General features: G+C 44.0%; 1 protein-coding gene across 3 annotated transcripts in view; it reads right to left on the reverse strand.

The window, feature by feature from the left end:
* Window positions 1-19,564, reverse strand: part of ERCC6L2 (ERCC excision repair 6 like 2) — a 1,198,109-nt gene that overhangs the window by 1,033,022 nt on the left and 145,523 nt on the right. For all 3 annotated transcript variants that reach the window (XM_086961179.1, XM_086961178.1, XM_086961180.1), the window contains one exon: window positions 4,347-4,469. In XM_086961179.1, the coding sequence (XP_086817305.1) occupies window positions 4,347-4,469 (123 nt within the window). The remainder of the gene's footprint in view (window positions 1-4,346; window positions 4,470-19,564) is intronic.

A 19,564-nucleotide genomic window follows, 5' to 3' on the forward strand; every position in this document is an offset into this window, starting at 1 on the left:
CCTTTATAAATATCAGATTACAGTGTGCGTCCTTGCGCTCAGTGCTATCCATGCACGCTTGTTAATTTTCTCTCAATAGTTCATATGCTTTATCAATTGCAGAGGACAACTTAACCTGACGGGACGATTGAGTACCCGTGTCAAACTTTATTACAACATATGCTGGAGCGACCGCCCCGACGATGCGTTTGACTTTCGCCTTGGTAAGACCTTTACCATGGGGGATCCACCAATTCTGCTCATAGTCCATTAGAGGTCCCCCAGTATTTATTATAGCTTCATTTTTCTTTCAGAGAGAATCCTCGCACTCACTACAGGTCGAGCTCACAGGAAGTTCCACAGTTTATACGGTGGCATTAACTTCGCTGTGCATATCCGTGGTTGCCAGCCCTTCACCCTGTCTCTCACATGGGGGAAGGAACCTTGGATACCGCTGCCCTTTGTAGATAGCACACTACTGCTTCTCCTTCATTAACTTTACCCCCTTTTTTTTCTCACTCGTGTTGTACCCGGCTGGGTTCTGTGTGAGTATTCTTTTATTTCTTTTCACCTGACCGGTGTCTCACACTTTTCACGTGGCTGCGCAATCCTTTTTCAGGTACCGTATGGACCTTTTCATTCCTCACAAGTACTGTAGTCACTCCCAACATCCCTGGTGACATTGTCTTTCTTTGAATCTTATATGTCCCTACTTCCATAGGTCCTGAAGAGACCCTATACCTTATGAAGGGTCGAAACATCGTCAACAACTATTTAAAGCGGACCACTTGATCAGCTCTAACTATTGTACACAGTGGCTGTGATCATTGTAAAATTATAGATGGTCGTCTTTGAAAATTGTGAAAACCAAGTTATATATGTCACAAATTCACAAGTCTTTGTTTTTTGGTTCCCTTCACACTGGGGACACTAAGCACTACTGTAATATTTTTGTATATATTCATATAATCTTTAAAAATATAAAAGAACTATTGGAAATACAAATGGAGGTGTGCCTGGTCTTCTTTCCTTCTGACATCTACTTAACCCATAACCATTGTGATTGTGCACAGTATTATCAATACCGAGAAGTACTTTTCCACAGGAACCACTGTTTCTGTCATATACAATTTACCATGGTTCCTAGTAAGTAAGGTGCCCCTTGTTTCTGTTTGCAACTCAATTAAGGCAGCATATCACACCGAGGATGATTAGAACTTAAGGCACAAGCAAACCACATTTTACCTGAAAATATCTGTAACCAAGTCGTTTTAGTTTTGGGGATGTATATATCCCTTAAATATTTGGGAATCTTTGCTGGTCTTGGCACTGCTTTGGGAGAGAAATGTTGATAGACCTCACAAAAAACAAAGTTAACATACCTTCCTTCCTAAATAAAAGTCTACACTTGGCACCTTTCTACAAGTTTTTTCAACATATGTTTCCCATTCTTACATGCACAGTGCTGACCCAATGTACCTAACCTCAAAGATTAAGCAAATACTAAACAAATGCTTATATTTAACCAGCTCTATTCAACACCTAAATAATCTTTACTTTTCAAAAGTATATTCCCTCATTATACATAAAGCATTCAATTAGTAGCAGCAGCAAGATGGTGCAGTCAGTTAAGAGGTCAATGCTGACATCAGATTATGTTTTTGGTTGAACCGAACGTATGGTCTTTCATTTTGGCTGCCACCATCAATAACAACAGGAGTGCCAACTCAGCCAGTAATGCTCCAGGAATTGATAACCTGAGTCCTAATAAACTGAACAAAAATAACACCTATTATTTACAGCTCTTAAAAAGGTACAACTATAATAGTAAGTGCCATATTAAGTGCAATACATAACTGCGCCATTTTTATGATAGCCTTACAGCCCCTCCTGGCGGGCTATACCGGTCATAAAAGTCCTGCGCCAGCATTATTAGCCCCAACCACTGAGGCAAATTATAAGGCCATTAGAACAATCTAAAAGAGTCCTAATTGCATAAAAAGCAGCATCCAGGGAGACGCAGAAGGTTTACAATCCCTTGTGACCTCGAAGATTCAGTTGTTTCATAGCTCTTGCTGAGTGGTTGCCCGAGAGTTGCCAGCACGCACAGAGCAAAAGCTGTGAAAGTGGACAGCAGTCAGCCCCTATTTGAGGTTTACAAAACAGTTTTTCTTACTTTGGCAGAGCCGAAGGACGTAGGAGTTGAGCTGCATTTCTCTCTCCCTCCTTCTGAAGCTCTAGTGACACTGATGGCAAAGGGAGGAGAGAGAAGGGAAGGCTTTCAGCATACCCTCATCTACAGCCTCTGGTTCTCTTATTCCCCAGCCTGTGGAGAGGCAGAAGAAAGCGTGCCTTTAGCAATGTTATTAGCTCGCTGCTGCTCCATTGTCTTCAATGGAGATCTCAACATTACAATGTTCTAATATTATTTAAATGCTATTCTAGTGTCATATTCTAAACTGTGTGTGAGTGCAGAGAAATAGTGCTCGAAAATTAAGTGAGTGGGGAAGTATTCCCAGGGTGAAAATGGAAAGAAAATAGAGAAGTTCAATGTGGGATTGATCAAGGGTATCAATGTCAGTGTCCTGACCCAACAGTATTTTGCATATGTCTATTTACATTAATTTGTACAATCACAGATTGTAATTATCTGTGGCACGCAATAGGTAAGGGCTGGATGGGTCCAGGTACGTGGATATATGTTCGTCGACGTTTCGACTCGACTTGTGGCATATGGGACAGGTGAGCCTTTGCCTGCGAGTCTTCCTCAGGACAGGATAGGTGGGGAATGGGAGGCAACCAACACGTGGTTTTAACACCTCATCCGCACGGGAACCATTGCGGGAAAGTATAGCTGTGTCAATGGCACAATTTCAATTCAATTGGATGCCCCAGGGTCACTCCGGTTAGCACCTCAATTGTACAGGTTCTGATAACAGCCGATGAAAGCACCCTGTAACAGAGGACGGTGGATGGACAAATGTGTCTGTCCCTGTTGTACCCTGGCACGAAGGTCTTCTCTAACTCTTAGCTCCCTGCGCACAGTTTTTATAAGTTTATTCAGAAGCTGGCTGATGACTTCCAGGATAAATTATCAACAATGAGTTAAGTTACTACCTTTCAACTATTTTAAGTTTAATAGAAAATGTCCTTTTGAAAAGACAACATAATCAACTATCAACCTTCTAGAAACTCATAAACCTGAAAAGATACACTTCAGTGATTAAATACAACATTCAACAGGACAAACAATTACTGATTAAAATGTCACTAATTGATATTTTTCCTACCTATTTTTATCATTTTTTAAAATGTTAACTATAGTTTATTTTGGGAAACCATGAGCAGTCTACATAAATCACCCCTTGCTGAATTCAGAATTGTGTCTAGTTTTCAGAAATGTATAGCTTTCCAGGTTCATCCATGGATTTAACATTTGTTCCCACCACAAACTGCAAGGAGGCTGAATACAAAATAGGAAACATTGACTAACAGTTAGAAAAATCCAAAAACTATGGTAAAGAAAATTGATTTTCTTTCACAACTCTGCTTGTTCTTGAAGTCTGTGCAGATGGTTAGTTGAGCACAGCAGACCTTTTGTTGATGTAATTTTAAGGGGAAAAACATGCACTTTATACAATAGTTCTTTTTCCCACTTATCCACCCAAAAAGAAAATTTTGCTTTATTCTGATTTTTTTTCTCAGTTCCCTCCATCCAAAATGTTAGAAAAAAGACACAAATTTGACCAGGATATCTTTTGTGAAAAGAAGCGATGCAGGAATAATCGTGAAGTGCCCCAAATACCAATAAAAGGGCTCAGCACTGCAGTGTGAAAAGCCTCAGCACCTAAGTGTTAAACTACATCCTAAATTTTAAGTAATTGGAGGGGAAATGCTGGAGGAATGACCTCTCTCTTCCATGTTCTTTATCTTTGAAGGTATCAATCTGAAACTTGGACTGAGAGGGCTACGATATGAAAACAAAATCTGGGCTAAATGTTCATACGTAAATGGTTAGGTGAAGAAAAACAACCATTGCCTACTTGTGTTCGTAAGCAATTTTATAAAGTGACACTAACTGGGCAGTATTGAGCAAACGTAAATGAATTCAATCAATATGGAAATCTGGACTTTACATGTCACCCTTGCTCTTATCAAATATTGTTTTAAATAAGTCCTACCTAAAGACTATTGTAACAATCTGTTCTTTAGGAGAGGACTATAGGCATATGGAAAAAAGATTGCCTCTTCCATTGGCTCAGTAAATCTCAGCCTTTACTTAGTGTATATTTAACATTTGATCACAAATATATGACATATATTATGCATAGGTACAAATGATAACAAAATGGTATGGGTTTGTTTACCTTTTTGGGGGTTACGGAAGAAGATTCTCTTTTCATTGTCCTAAGCAAAAACTCTGGCATGTTGTTCTCAATATCCTCACGGGTGCCTTTTTTGTGAAGTAAAGCAGCCAGGAGTGAAATTACCTAAAGGAAGAATCATTGTTTAATAACTATAAACACACATAGAAACCACAAAATGATGGAATACAATTTTTAGTTACAAAACAATTACAGTGTGCTACATGCCAACATGGTAGGTGTGTTATCACAAGCACATGCAAAAAGAAATAAACCACTAGACATTCTCAAGCATGTTACTGAATCAAAAAAGGTAAGGTGCTAAAATGTTTTTAGCTTAGACTGAGACAACAGCGCATTGATCCTTCATCGACATTTAGCGCCATGAATTCTACAATTTCCATTGGAAGGCACTGCGATCATTGCTAGTGCAAACTCGGATTTAGTCAACAGAGATTCCTATCAGTGAATCACCTGAAATGATTAACGATGAAGGTGAGGACATCAATAAAAAAAGTGTCTTCTTCATCTTGGTCAGCACACAAAGCTGGATAAAATGAAAACTAAAAGTATCAAATCTCTTAAGATGACTCTAGATCTACATTCAGGCAATATATTCCATACTATCTTCACAAATCTGAAAACATCTTCCTTTACAACAAATCTAATACCTTCTAGTTAAATAGGATAATAAAATTAAAAATAAGTTTGCACTTGGTCATGCAACCCCACATTAGAGGAGCTGAATGCATCACTGGCACCTTTTTAAAGAAATCAATAACAAAATAAATACAGCTGTTTTGGGGACAATGGTAGAGGGAACTGGGGTTCACTCTGGAGGGCAATAAATGAGAGCACATACCGTAGTGCCACAATAAATTAGCTCAATACCCTCATGGTAGAGAAATGCTCTTTAAAGAACTCTATACGTAGTGCTACACCTCAGCCTGACTGTGCAGCTTTATTATTAACCCCACGAGTGCCTGCTGGGGGGATGAAGTTGAGCAGGCAATGTGCTTTGAAGAAGTAATAAAGTGAATTGTTGGCAGTTGTGCAGCTGGTCATAGGGGCCATGCTTTCTAGATGGCCAACATCCCATTAAAACCGCTTTAGAGTTTAATGAGGGTTAACAATTAACGCCGATTTTGACTCTAAAGCGGGTTTAAGGGGATGAGTTCAAACAAATAGTTGAGTTTGTTGCTTTAACGAAATGAGGGATTATTTTACCAAAGGGATTTTTAAAGTTTACACAGCTAAGTTATTAGTTGAGTATGTTTATTTAGAGGTACTAAAAACATTTTTTGATACAATGTTTTTCTTTACTTCAGAGATACCCCTGACGGAGGCCGAAGGGCCGAAATTCATTGGGTTAAATAAATAATTATGAAACGTGGGAATCCGACATGCTGTATTAAAGGCTGTAGCATTATGCACGCATTTGTACATTGGAGTTACCGTGTTTCACCTACTTGACTAAATGGACAATAAAACTTCTAATGAAGATGAAAGTGGCTTAAGACTGATTACTTCTGGTTTACGATGATCTTTATCATCCAGTAATGTGGTGGTTGCATCTTGGGACTATATTTTTAATATCAGCTAGTTCGATATATGTTTCCAATAGTGCTCTAGGACATCGCACTTACCAGGATAGCACCCCAAATGATTACATTTGACGAATTTTGAGAACATATGAGTGCAGGTCGCACTTATATTCGTTTATTATATAACACCCACTAAAACGTACAAATATCTCCTACTCGGAGATACACACAATGCACACAATAGTTTGCATAGAAATCTAGTAAATAGCATAGAATACACCGTGGACCCCAGGGGGGAACCAAACCATATACTAAGAAAGTGCTATAAGAACCACAGCACATGCCGAGATAATGTCCAGAGGATGTAGAAGTGCTGGGGACCCAGGGAACCACCCAAGGTGAGTGATTAGGAGCCCCACAGAGATCGTGTGCAGTGTGGGAACACGGGCGCGTTGTCTGTACAAATCAACGTGTAAGTTGCGGTTGCAATTTTAAAGATTAAGGACCCTTCTCAGTGAACCTGAAGAAACCCCACGGAAGACAGAACGTTGGAGAGCCACCCCACTCGTGGATATCCTAGTACCCATGATACCTACATCAGAGAAGCCTGGTGCATAGGTTTGTGTAGTGTTGAAAACCGCTGTTGAACCCAATGGAGGACTTCAGGAAGGTGCCGCTGCTGAGAAGGAGAAAGTGTCCAGTAGAATCCGAAGGTGGATTCAGGATAAGAAGTACCTGCAAGCAGAGGGGACAGAGTCTTTGTCACTCAGGAGTGACCCAGAGACCTGGAAGACGAATGCCCACCGATGTCAGGAGTTGCAGGAGAGTTGACAGTGACCTTGACTCTGCAGCTGTGAAGACCAGATGGCGCTGAGGAAGACCAGGAGCCGTGCACAAGCTGTCCCACGTCAGATGTCGGGAGTTAAGGGGTCGGTGTCCGTCGGGAGCACCAACAAGCCTTGGCAACTGCAAACAACGTAGAAGTCAAAGAAGGTGCAATGTCGGGACCAGCAAGGTCCAGAGGACTCACCACAAACAGGGGAGTCAGGGCAGGCCCAAGCAATCAGGGGAGCCCGAAAGACAATAAGATGATCCTCAGCAGGACCCACAGGCTGGAGTCACTGGAGTCGTAAGAGGACCTCGAGCAGATGCAGGCCACAGTGAAAACGATGTGATGTGGACAAAGATTCTGGTAACTGCTTGAGGTTGGGGCTACTTGGAGCCCGAAGATCTTGGTGAAAGGAAGCCAACAAGCCTTTATAACGGCAAGTCAACGCAGTGCACAGGGGTTTAGCTCCTGCGGCTCCCACAAGGGATAATGGCCTCAAACTTGGTGAGAGGGCAAGGCAAGGAAGCCTCAAGACCTGGAAGAACCACCACCTGTATTGTTGAATCTTACGGAGTCCGTAGGAGCTCAGGATCAGCAGAACAGTCAGCTTAGTTGCAGTGCCTGCAGATGCAGGGAAGTGACTCCTTCACTTCAAGGGAGATTCCTTCAGGTGTCTTGGATGCCCACAGGCCATGGAAGGTTCCTGTATGGTGACCAGACGATACAGCAGACTGAAAGGGGGTCGAAGTCGAGCCCAAATGAAGTCCAGAGGGCCCAGATAGTAGAATTTGAAGTAGTGTCTGAATTTAATCATGCCCCACAACGAATCCAGGGACCCACACCCAGGTCAGCCCTTAGGTATCCTAAAGAAAGGGTTGGGACGATTCAGGGGAGGGTTTGGACAGGGGGGAGGTTACTCCCATGTCCTATGTCCAGTTTCATGCCAGAGTCGGAGGCAACGGCTCCCACTTGCAGACAGAGTGGCGCTGGCAAGAGCACCTGCCCAGCCCCAATACACTAAATCCTGTCTGGAAGATGGTCATACCCCCCTGAGACAGGATGCCTATTGTTCTGCCTTCCCCTGCTCAAGCTTAGCTCAGCAGCAGGAGGGCAGAATCGTGCCTCTGGTCGGCAGCAGCCATGTTGTGCTGTCCAGGTCTAGAAGACTGGTTCCCGGAGCACCGAGAGCTTAACAAAGTGCTCTTCCAGTGCTTGGAATCATACCACCCACACCGTAAAACGGCGTGGGGTATGATTCCAAATGTTTGATGCCAAATATGATAGGATTCGTTGCAGCCAATTTCGAGATGGTCATCGCGTAATTACACAGTGCGCCTCTATATGGTATATGGCTGCTTCACTTACAACCCGGGAGAATGGTCTACTTAGGCTGTAGGGCTATCCTGCTCTTGCAGAGTCACCCTCACACTTAAAACCAAGCACCTTGCCTTCAGTATTAATAAGGGCTGCTATAGGGGTGACTTATAGGTTTTACGTGCAGTGACCCTAGATATAGGAAACCTATACCTTTCGTAAGTGGTGCGAGCACCAGCTGACACAGGCAGCAATGGCAGGCCTGTAGTTGCATTTTTAATGGTCTCCGATGGGTGGCATAATGCATGCATTAGCCCATGGGGGACCTATGCCCTGGGTACCTTAGTAACATATACTAGGGGTTGACAAGGGTACTCCATTACTAAATCTGGGATGTACCTAAGTACTCACCACAACAATGTAAGGGAAAAAGCAGAGAGACTGGGGTCACGATTAGCAGGATCCCAGTCAGACTAGTCAAAAACAGCGTAGCACCAGGCAAAAAGTGGGGGTAAACATAAAAGCAGATCTTACTTTCCTACATGCACCAAAACTTCCATGTGGCAAAAGCAATGCAAGCACTCAAAATAAGAAAATGAGAGAAACATTAGTGAAGTAATAAATATTCCTCATGGGCTTTTCCTTTCTTTGCCACATTTAATCATTGGGAAAAAATCAGTCTTCGCTTTATTTTACAGCAGCCATGTCAAAACATAATAAACAGGATTTCATTTTACATGAATCATTGGGAAAACAGAAAATTCATCAAATCTATGGCCATGAACTTTTATACATACGGTTTAAACTCAATCGATCGCCCCCCGGAGACCAAATATGCGATCTCCAGGGGACGAGTAGGTGATTATCCGACGAAGCGAGCTCGACTCTAAGTAAGAATATGAGCCCCTCACCCCATCCAGACCATGGGCAATTCTGAACCTCATTTAAAATACTACGATCAACTGAGTTTAAATCTTATGTATAAAAGTGCACACACGTGGGTGTGTACACATCACTTTCTCACTTTAATTATTTATTTACCTCACTTTTAGGTCACTTAGGAGTGGAACGCACAGCGCTGGCCCCGTGTGGTCCTGAAGAAGAGCCGTGGGGCGGCTCGAAACATGTTTACCAACGCTAGGAACATTTTACTCATTATGGTTAGTTAGTTGTCTAGTAGCCCTTGTTTTTATTATACCAACTAGGAGCCAGTATAAAGTGTTTCGCCCACTAGCCAGGTACTTTTAGAGTTCCTATCCACTCCACCTACACTGCACCACACATAGCCGCCTGTTCAGTGCTCCCACGTAATTCGCAAGTCGAAGCACGCATCAATCCGCAGCGGATTGGGAGGACCCCAATGATGAAGCATGTCACTGGTGGGTAACCCTGGTGAGTGAGGGGACTCAAGAAAGCATTTGCTTTTTCTTGCTATGAATACCTGACTTTCCAATTCTATTTTTGTTTTGGGGTCAAACGCCACCTTAGCTAGGTCCTCGATCCGGTAACCACGGGTATCAGGATTAGACCCACCACCTTCAGATACAATGCCCATTACCAATGAAATTCCCATTTTCAATTTGTTCAAACACATGCTTTCCTCACTTGAAATTGCTCCACTGAGCAGAGGGCTTTCGTTTGTGATTACTGAAAAACCCAATTGGTTTACCCTTCAGACATAGATATTCCAATTTTTCAGGAAGGTTAGATTACAATCTTTCTTCCAGGGCAAAGAGTTACCTCCCAAATTTGAAGTCTGAGGACTACGTCCAAAATCCACTTTCCTTCCACCGACTAGCACTAAAAGACCGTGAAGACCTGAAAAATAAATACAGCTTTCCATCCTATAACATCAGTTTGGATGAAAAAAAGAGTCTGTTTGGCCTCAAGGCCCTTGATGATATAGTCATAAAACCCAGTAATCGGGGAGGTGGCATAGTTATCCAAGACAAAACTACTTATGACAAGGAAATCCTTTGCCAACTTGGCATCACGTCACATTTTGAATATCTTGCCCATTACCCTCTCCTAGAAATCAAAAATGTGATGCTAACAACTATTAAAGAAGCAGAAGAAATGGTTTCATTAGTCATAATAAATTAATTTTCCTTAACAACAAGACCCCAAGCACCCCTATACACTCGGCCCAAAATACACAAGAACCTTGAGACACCTCCTGGCAGACCTGGTTGTGGGTCCATCTTAGAACCTATCGTCACATACAATGACTTCTTTATTCGTGATCTGGTACTCAGCACAGCATCCTATGTCAAAGACAGCACTGACTTTATAAATCTGATTGAACAGGAACATTTTGACCTTGAATCTGAAATCCTTGTCACTTTGGACATAGAATACCTTTACACCAACATACCACAAGACACGAATGTCGAAGACATGAGAAAGCATCTTGACTCACGTCCCTCTCCCCATCAGTTTCCAACTGAATTCATGGTCTCCCTTCTACAATTAGCTCTAACTAAAAACTATTTCCTGTTCAACAATAAGTTCTACAGACAATGCAAAGGTACTTCCTATCTAGACTGGATTATGGCAATGCCCTATACTTAGGTGCCCCCAAGGAAGTCATTTCTAAGCTACAAATCCTTCAGAATTGGGCTGCAAGGCTGCTTACTTAAACCCCCGCTCGCTGCTCTGCAAAGTCAGCCCTACATTCTCTGCACTGGTTACCTGTCCAGCAGAGAATTAATTTCAAAGCCCTCTGCATTGCACACAAATCCCTGAACAAACAAGGACCACAAATCCGCAGAGACATGATCATCCCCTACAGGTCCAACAGGGCACTCTGCTCGAATGAGCTCTACCTGGCAACCATTCCCAGAATAAAAAAGACCAGGAGCGGGGGCAGGCTGCTTTCACTCAATGCATCCAAATTATGGAATGCCCTCCCAATCCACCTACGGAGTGAGCAGGACCATCTAAAATTCCGCAAACAACTGAAGACCTGTCTATTCACATAGACAGCCCCTCTATTTTCATCCTTTATATTCCTCAGAGCTGGGACACCCACGGGTAGCCACGCGCTTTACAAATGCCCAATACAAAACAATACAATACAATACTTCCATGGGAGCAGTTTTTGCCCCTAATTTTGCTATTCTGTTTGTCGATGATATTGAGAAAACTTTTATCCTCAACGAACGGAACCCCCATTTGTCCAAAATCCGCCTCTGGCAGTGATACATTGATGACGTATTCATGATTTGGACTGGCAACAGTACTGAACTTAGCACATTCTGCGAGTGGCTGATCACTTGCCAACCAGATCTCAAATGTACCTACCAATTTAACAAAACACAAATTACCTATCTAGATGTTACTGTCAAGACCCTAGATAGCGAGCTATACACAACCTTGTTCCGCAAACAGATGGAATGCAACACCCTGCTCCAATATAGTAGCTCACATCCAAGAGCGCTTAGTGATGATCTTCCCTATGGTCAATTCCTAAGGATCAGTCGGAATTGTAAATTCAAAGAGGATTTCTTTAGGGAAGCAGAGGTACTAAGCAAAAAACTCGCTGATAGGGGTTACCCAAGACGCCTTATAAAACGTTCCCTTAAGTGTGCTTGGTATTCCCACAGAGAATTCCTGCTTCAACCCAAGGAAAGAAGACCCATGGCAAGGATCACTTGCATCACGACCTTTATGGCAATAAGAAAAACATGCTTGATTTCTTCTCCAACTGTAATTCAAGTAATGTGATTTACTGCATTTGCTGTCCGTGTAACATGCTATATATAGGGCAGACGACTAAGAAAATCAAAGCCAGAATCTTGAAACATAAGAGCAGAATCCGCTATAAAGTCATCACAACGCCACTGGTGGAACACTTCTTGGAAAAAGGATACTCTGAAAACGACTTTACATGTCAAGTGATTGATGTCCTACGCCCCCAACCCAGAGGTGGCGGTATACAACGGATCCTGAACATACTTGAATGCAAATGGATTTTCAATTGTCAATCTATCAATCATGGCTTAAATACACAAGATGAGTGGAATGCAATTCTCAGAATCGCTACCCTCCGCTTATTGGGTGTACCCCCACCGGTAATGTCATTTCTACTCATTATGTTCTGTATCAATGTTAAGGCATCTGTTTTCATTCACTGCAATATATGTCCTTATTTTATATTTATTTATATTTATTTTTCTTACTATATGCATGTTTTGTGCTATAACCCATAGCACACACCTGTATATCATGCTGGAAATTCATTCTATGGTTCCTCTACTCAGTACTGTGAAAAACAAAAAATCTTTCTCTCCTGTCGGATTTATTCTTTCCTCAACCTGCGCTACACACGCTCAGTTCCCCCCATTAATAGACTTAGGTTCTAACCACCATTGTTGAGTATTTTGATTGCATTTACTGGCACTTCACATTCAGCGTTCTAGTGTTTAGGACACGTGACACCCCCTCGAGGCTATTTCCGGTTCCGGGTTTCATTACGCTAGTCAGCACTAGCACCGGACCCCGGCAGAGCAGCGGCCCGTCCTATTCACAGACCGACTCAGCTGTATCATAGTGAGTACCAGACACAGTGTGACACCTCGTCCGCTGCGCCTCCCTTCTCCCGTTAAATCCCGCCCCCTTTTATTGGTTTCAGATCACCTCGCTGACACTGACTTTGCGGTGTCTCTTCAAATTCCGAGGTCCCCCTCGACTTAGCAGCCTCAGGGACCATGTGTACTTAAGCTATCTGACTTAGACAGAGCGACTGCTCGTCTAATCACATCTCGGCCATTCCAACCACCAATTAGTAAGTCTTCGGGCTCTATGCCTCCTTTACCTTAATCCCCTTTCGTGCTGCCTTTAATTGATTGACCTTAACCTCTTCCCCAGATCGCCACAACGACGGGGTCTTCATCTTCAATTTCCCTACGTGCAATTCATTGGGTTAATTCCCCTCCCGACCTTCTGCCTCCATTTGCCACATTGCTCTTTTTTGTAAGTAATCTTTGAGACTCCTTCCGGTGTGAGGAATTGCTTGCCATATGCCTTGTCTTACATGCGCGGTCTTGTCCTTGCAGGCCTCGACCGATCACATTGCCCTGCCTTTAATTGATTGGCTTAGCCACTAGCGGGCTCACTTGAAGTAAGTTTTGTGCCCGTGCAGGGCCTATATCACCTGCTAACACCCCGGCAGCCCAAGCATGATTCACCCACGCCTTCCATTAATGTGATCACTTTGTTGCTATATCCTCTTCTTTGCCACATAGCAAACTCCAGGGTCCTCTCTCGCGCTTCCCTAGTGCTCTAGTGTTCCATTTCCCCAGAACATATATTGCTCCTTATCTCGACTTTCAACTATACTGTGTTTCTGGCATGCTTATTTCTTACATACCTTCACTATTTGGTTTTAGCTCCATGATTTATTCTACTTGTATATTTACTGCATCACAAAAGGACCTTTGTATGCAATTAAACCCCTGCATTGTCTTAATTTTGTACTTTATAGATGCCTATTGCTCACATTTTTTGACCTGATGATGATTTCAATTTCTTGAGATCAAAACGCTGATGACCTCCTTACAATAAAAACTCCTTTTATTCCTAATGATTTGTATCAAGGAGTTTGTACCTATGATGTCAATGCGATGTATGTTTTTATTTTTGTTCTCTCACCACATCGCGCCCCTTTTCGCCTCTATGTGAGCACTCGATCTTTCAATCCAAACAACCTATATTGTTGAATAAATGAAACTGTTTTCTATATAAAGAATTCTTTCCTAAAATAGTTTCTTTGTGTCCCTTCCAACATTTACCAAATAGAGGTATTTTCTGCCAGACTTTAAATGATTGACAATCTCCTTTATTAATAAGTCTTTTTAAGGACCTATTGGCCTTGTATGAACCCTTGTTTTTTCAAAACTAAAACCCCAAAGGGGGCAAAAATGCTGGTTCTGGCTGGCATGGGGGAGCAGAAAGGCACAGGGAACGTGCTGTGGCTCTGCTATCTTTAAAGCAATCAATGGTTGAATCTGCCTAATAGCAAAACAATCGGGAACCATCAAATGGCATGTCCATAATACTGACCCGAACGTCTCCCGTAAATCCAGTGAATTGCATCCATGCATGCCTGCGAATGGCCATACAGGCGCCAACTGCCATACCGATGGTGTCAGTAGTGTCTAGTTTGCAGAGGATAGTTAACTTTGCTGCATCACAACTACCTTGCATGGCCTGAGAAAGAATGGCCCAGGCTAATTCCGGAACCATGGGAAACGAAGTCCAGCAAGACGTGAAAATATCGGCCTAAGAGGCAACTGGCTTTGACGAAAACAAAGAGCCAGTCTTGAAGAGAAGAAAGCCCTAATGCCAAAGATCTCTAACCTCTTTGATTCCCTGTCAGAGGGAATAGTGGGAAGCAGGTTTGGGTTTACTCTGTTGACTTAAGTTTGCACCACAAGGCTTTCCAGAATAGGGTGCTGAGTAAGGAAAACAGGAACTCCTGGAGCAGGGCAGTGATGACAATCCACAGGGGAGACTTAGTATGGCTTAGCCCAGGTGCCCAATAGAGTCTCAGTGAGAGACTCATTAAATAGGAGCAGAGGCTCATAACTCAACTGGTCAGGCTGTAGCACCTACGTCAAAACATGTGTTTTTACCTCCAGATTGGGAAGGTGAAGATCAAGAATTTCCGCCACCTTTCACATTATCATAGCGAAAGATGGACTTTCTTATGTGGCCGGTCTTCAGGAGCCTAACTAGACCATTGTTCTGGGAAGGCATTCAACTCACTGCCATCCTCGAGGACCCTCATACCAGTTTTCTTCTGAGTATGGTTGGGCAATCTCATCTCACTATGGGTTGGCTGTCGTCTTCCAGAGTTGACAGCGCAGGCATTGGTGTCAGTGGAATGCAGCCCAGCGTGGGTTGTACAAGAGAGGGAACTGGTACTAAGGTTGTTCCGGAGAGCTGAGCAGATAGCACGAAAACCCAACCAGCGCCAAGTGTGAACCTGCTTGCAGAAGCCCAGATGGAAGGCCTCTCGGTTTCTTGATGCCCATAGGCACACAAGTGGGAGATGATACCATGCCAAAAAGAAGCAGCATAGTGTTTCGGAATTCCTCAACATGTTGCGCTGTCACAGATGGACCCGGAAACTCCAGCTATCCCAGGACAAATGTTGAATAGACTCTGAGTGGAACAACTTTGAGAGAGCGATCTGGAGGCACAATGATGCCCTTGCACCTTCTCGGCGGGACCTAGAATGGTGGGATGGGCAAAGTCCTACTAGGATTTCCTTTGCTTTCTTTTGGACTTTTCCGAGGACTTACAGCATGAAGAAGACTAGTCACAGGACTGGGCCCAACTTGAGACCTCGACCAATCGCAGTGCGGGTCTTGCGGTGCTTTGTCACAAAAAGCTTAGGTTCCTGAACTTGAATGGTCTTGTGATGCATCAGGGGGCAATCACTGCAGGCCTTAAGAGTTGTGATCAGACTCCAAGCACCACAGGCGAACTATTGTTCAGTTAACAATTTGGAGTCTCGATGAGACAAGGGGTAGCTCCGAATCCCCATCTTTTGGTGGGGAAAGAAAGAAACTGATGTCCGCGTGTAGTTTGAGTGGCTGTCATCATTGCTTCCACTGCGTGCTTGGGAAGCACTACTTTTTTTTCTTGTGTGAAGCACTACATTAGATTGTGTGTGTTTTCAAGTCATCTCCCTCGTGTACGTCTCTCCTCCTGCACGCTCAGTTGCTCACTGTTGCCAGAATGCTTCTCCCTGCTTTCTCTCTCTTGAGCCCCACCCCCATGTGCTTATCCCCATTGCTACCCCCACCTGGGTCATATGTGTTGCTTTCCCCCAACCCCATGTTGCTTTTCTTCCAGCCCTATCCCCCTTTGCTTTCGCGTCCCATCCTGTGTTGCTACAGCATCTCCTCCATCTCCCTCTGTGCTGTTTCACCGTTCACCCCCACCCTCCCCAGTGTTGCTTCGCCATTACCCTAATCCCTTCCTCGTGTAGATTTATGCCACCTACCCTCTCCTGTGGTGACACTGCATTCTTCCACCACCCTATCTCATGTTGCTTTATTGTTCCGCCCACTGTGCACACATCATTTTGTATATGTTTGGGGCACGTACAAAATGACACCAAAAACTCTGTCAACTGTTTTTTTTTTTAAACCATCAGCCATGCTGCACACCACCGTGGATACTGTGTAGAGTGGCTAGAAACTATTTACAAACAAATCAATCAGAAAGGCGAGACCTAATGGCTTTGCCAATGCTTGTTCATTCCTGTTTTTTTTTTTATCTTTATTTTGATAATCAGGATGACACAATACATTTGTACAAGTAGAGCTAGAAGAAAAAAAAAAAGGTCTTTGATACAAATACATGATTAACCAAACTCTAAAAAGCAAAGCTATTCCCTGTCCCCACCTCGATTGTTGCCCTCCGTAATTTATTCTCCCCTAAAACTGGCCCAAATTCCTTTGTCTTTTTTAATTGTGCCGACCCTTTGAGCATCGAGTTCCTCATGTTTCCTAACCCGATTCATTTTGTCTACCCAGAGCTCAAACCATGGTGAGTCCGCTGATTTACATCTCTGCAAAATCAATGATTTGGCTATTAGTGACCCAATGTAAAAAATTGTTGTTGAGGTAGAGTTAGAGAACAATCAACGGGAGGGATTCGGAACAGTGCCCCTTGCAGGTTGGGTTTAACTAATATTTCGAATTTGTGGCGTAAACCCTCCATAGCCTTGCTCCAGAAAGTGAAAAGTTTTGGACAAAGAAATATTACATGGGCCCGATACCCCAGAATGTGTGCATGCATCTAAAGAAGCTAGCGCATGAACATATTAAGCTAATGCGATGCAGGATATAATATAAGGCCCATTTTGAAGAAAAAAACATAGGTTTAAAATTTGCTCCACACACGGCTTTATGAGCCATGAGGTTGTAGAGATGCCAACTTGCATGATCCAACCTCCCTTCAAACAATTGTGACACTGAGGAAAAGACTGGCAGGGCCGTAGACTTGTGAACATACCAGTATAACAATTGGTACCAACTGCCTACCTCTTCTAACTTAATTCCAAAATGCGTTTAACAGTATGATCCTTGGCAGTATTAGCTGTCTGGGCGTAAGCCTAAAGGTGTTCGTGGTTTTGAAGAAAGGAGACTATCAAATTGGGCGCGACATTTTCCGTGTACTCGACTATCTGTGCCCATGCTTTATTTTGATGCCCTCCCAAAAGAAAATTACCCAGAACCCAATACCCTGCCTGTTCCCATTTCCTAAAAATCCTATTCTGGAGGGATAGGCATACTGTTCGTATTTCAGATGGAGGTACAGAAGGATGGGTCAAAGGGAAACAATATTTGATCTGCAATTATTGGAATCTCCTTACAACTATGTGTAAAAGTTAATTACCTGATCGTTTTGGCAGTTTGGGGATTTTTAGACAGATCGCTACATGCCTGCCATGTTCACTCAGCATACGCTCATGTACAAGCAGCTCATGAGGGAGCCCCCAGCAGCACGATTAAGCCAGTCAAAAAAGCAGGTGTTATTATAGGAGTTCTGTATACAGGACATGCCAGCCCTCCATCGGCAACTGACATCTTTAGCGTCTGTAATTTCGTCCGAGGTTTTTTCCCTGCCATAAAAACTTGTGGAGTAATTGATCAGTATCAACACAGAATGCATGTTTAACCAGAATGATAACGTTGGAAAAAGAAAAATAAACAAGCGGAGACCACATGCCTAATAATGTATATCGGTAAATCCTGCCACTTATTCAAGAGCCTGCGAACTTTACTACGAGTGGTAGAATAATTCAATTTAAACAGATCGGCAATATCGTTAGAAGTAAGGATACCTAGATATTTTACAGAGCGGGATGCAGAGAAGACATTTTACTGCAATTGTATAAGAAGAATCGTAGTGGGGCAATGAAAAATAAGCAAATCAGATTTGGCCAGATTAATCTTACAGCCCCCAATTTCCGATAACAATTGAATTCTGCAAAAGACATTGCATATGTTACAACTATCTCCAGCCAAATACAAAATTATACTGTTGGCAAATAACTTCAGCTTAATGGGTCCCGGGGGGACTTGGCATGAGCCGGTGTCCCCCTGGGGTATTTCGCGCAATGCGACCTCCCACGGGAGGCGATTGGTTGGTTTGGGACGTGGGAGGGGCTTAGCGGTGCTTGGGGTGGGAGCGGGAGGGCTACGTCGCAGCGAGTGAGGAGGCGGCGGCGGCGAGTTTTTGACTGCGAGGCGCGTCAGCTGTGAATTCCTGTCAGAATTTTGACGGAAAACAGCTGCAGCGCCTTAGAAGTGTAGCGGAGAGTCAGCTGGAAGCCGACTTCTGTCAGCGTTTGTGCAATTTAACGCTGTTTGGCATTTGCAGCTTCTGGTGACTCGTGTGAAGATGTCGGCGGATGACATTGCCAGGGAGGCAATAAGAGCTTTGGTGGCGGTCGGGCGCACTGATTTATTACGCCCAGGAGCTGTCATTGAAGGCGGCGTGGAGGCGAAGCGACCACGGCGCTTAGCGGCTGAAGGGGTGAGTCGCGCGGTGGCGGCATGCAGGGCAGGGGTAAGCCGCTCCTCAGAGACTGCGTTTGAGCCTTCTGTGTCAGCTTTTAGACTTCGTCGAGCACGCTCTTCATGCAGGAGCTCTAGAGGAAGGAAGGTACCACTGCGTTCTGCTTCAGCCCGAGCGTTTTGAAGGAAGTTCAAGCTGTTTTTGAGCCGCAGGCCAGGAAGAGAGCAGGGAAGCGAGGTGGAAGGGCCAGCTTTGCCTTGGTGAATAGGAAGCAGCAAGTGGAACTATTTGAGGAGCAGGAGGGTGGCGAATTCTTCTCAAAGGACGGTGTTGCTACACAGGCGTCAGGGGTTTCTTTTTTACATGACGCTGCTTTTACGGGAAGAAGGCCCCCAGTGGCATATGCTGTGGGCGCTAATAGCAGAAGCGTGGACATTGCGCCTGAGGTTTGAGTGGGGGAGTCGGCCAATGCGCTGGTGGACTACTCCAGCGACAGCGATGAGGAAGTTTGTCAGGAGGACACGGTGGGGGCTGTAGGTGCCGGGAGTGGAGAGCCAGCATCGTCTACACACAGCTTTCAGACTCAGGAGATTACAGTTTTTCATGGGGTGTTGCTGCCTCAAGCTAGAGGGCCTCCGAAGGCACATGTGGGCATGGGTTTCCAGCATGGGGAAGACAATTTTGACTTGCAGCCATGTGATTTTCAGCAGGATGAAGGGGGTCTATGGGGCAGTAGTGCTGGGGCAAGTTCTCGTGGGGTGGGGGGTCAGAATGAGAGTGTTATTTTTCACAGGGACAGCGATGTGGTGGTGGTGTATCCGGAGTCTAGGCCACCCCGTGTCATCCTCAGGCGCAGTTTGACTCTGATAGGGGGCCACAACAGGGGCAGTGGGTGTGGGTCAAACACGCCGATTTACCTAGGAATGTTCCATCCGGAGTTAAGGGTTCTCAGGTAAAGGGTAAGTTGCGAGCGGTTCCTCGCTGGAGCGGCGGGA

Source organism: Lissotriton vulgaris, chromosome 3_1 (assembly GCF_964263255.1).
Source record: "Lissotriton vulgaris chromosome 3_1, aLisVul1.2, whole genome shotgun sequence".
In the NCBI taxonomy this organism is placed as follows: Eukaryota; Metazoa; Chordata; class Amphibia; order Caudata; family Salamandridae; genus Lissotriton; species Lissotriton vulgaris.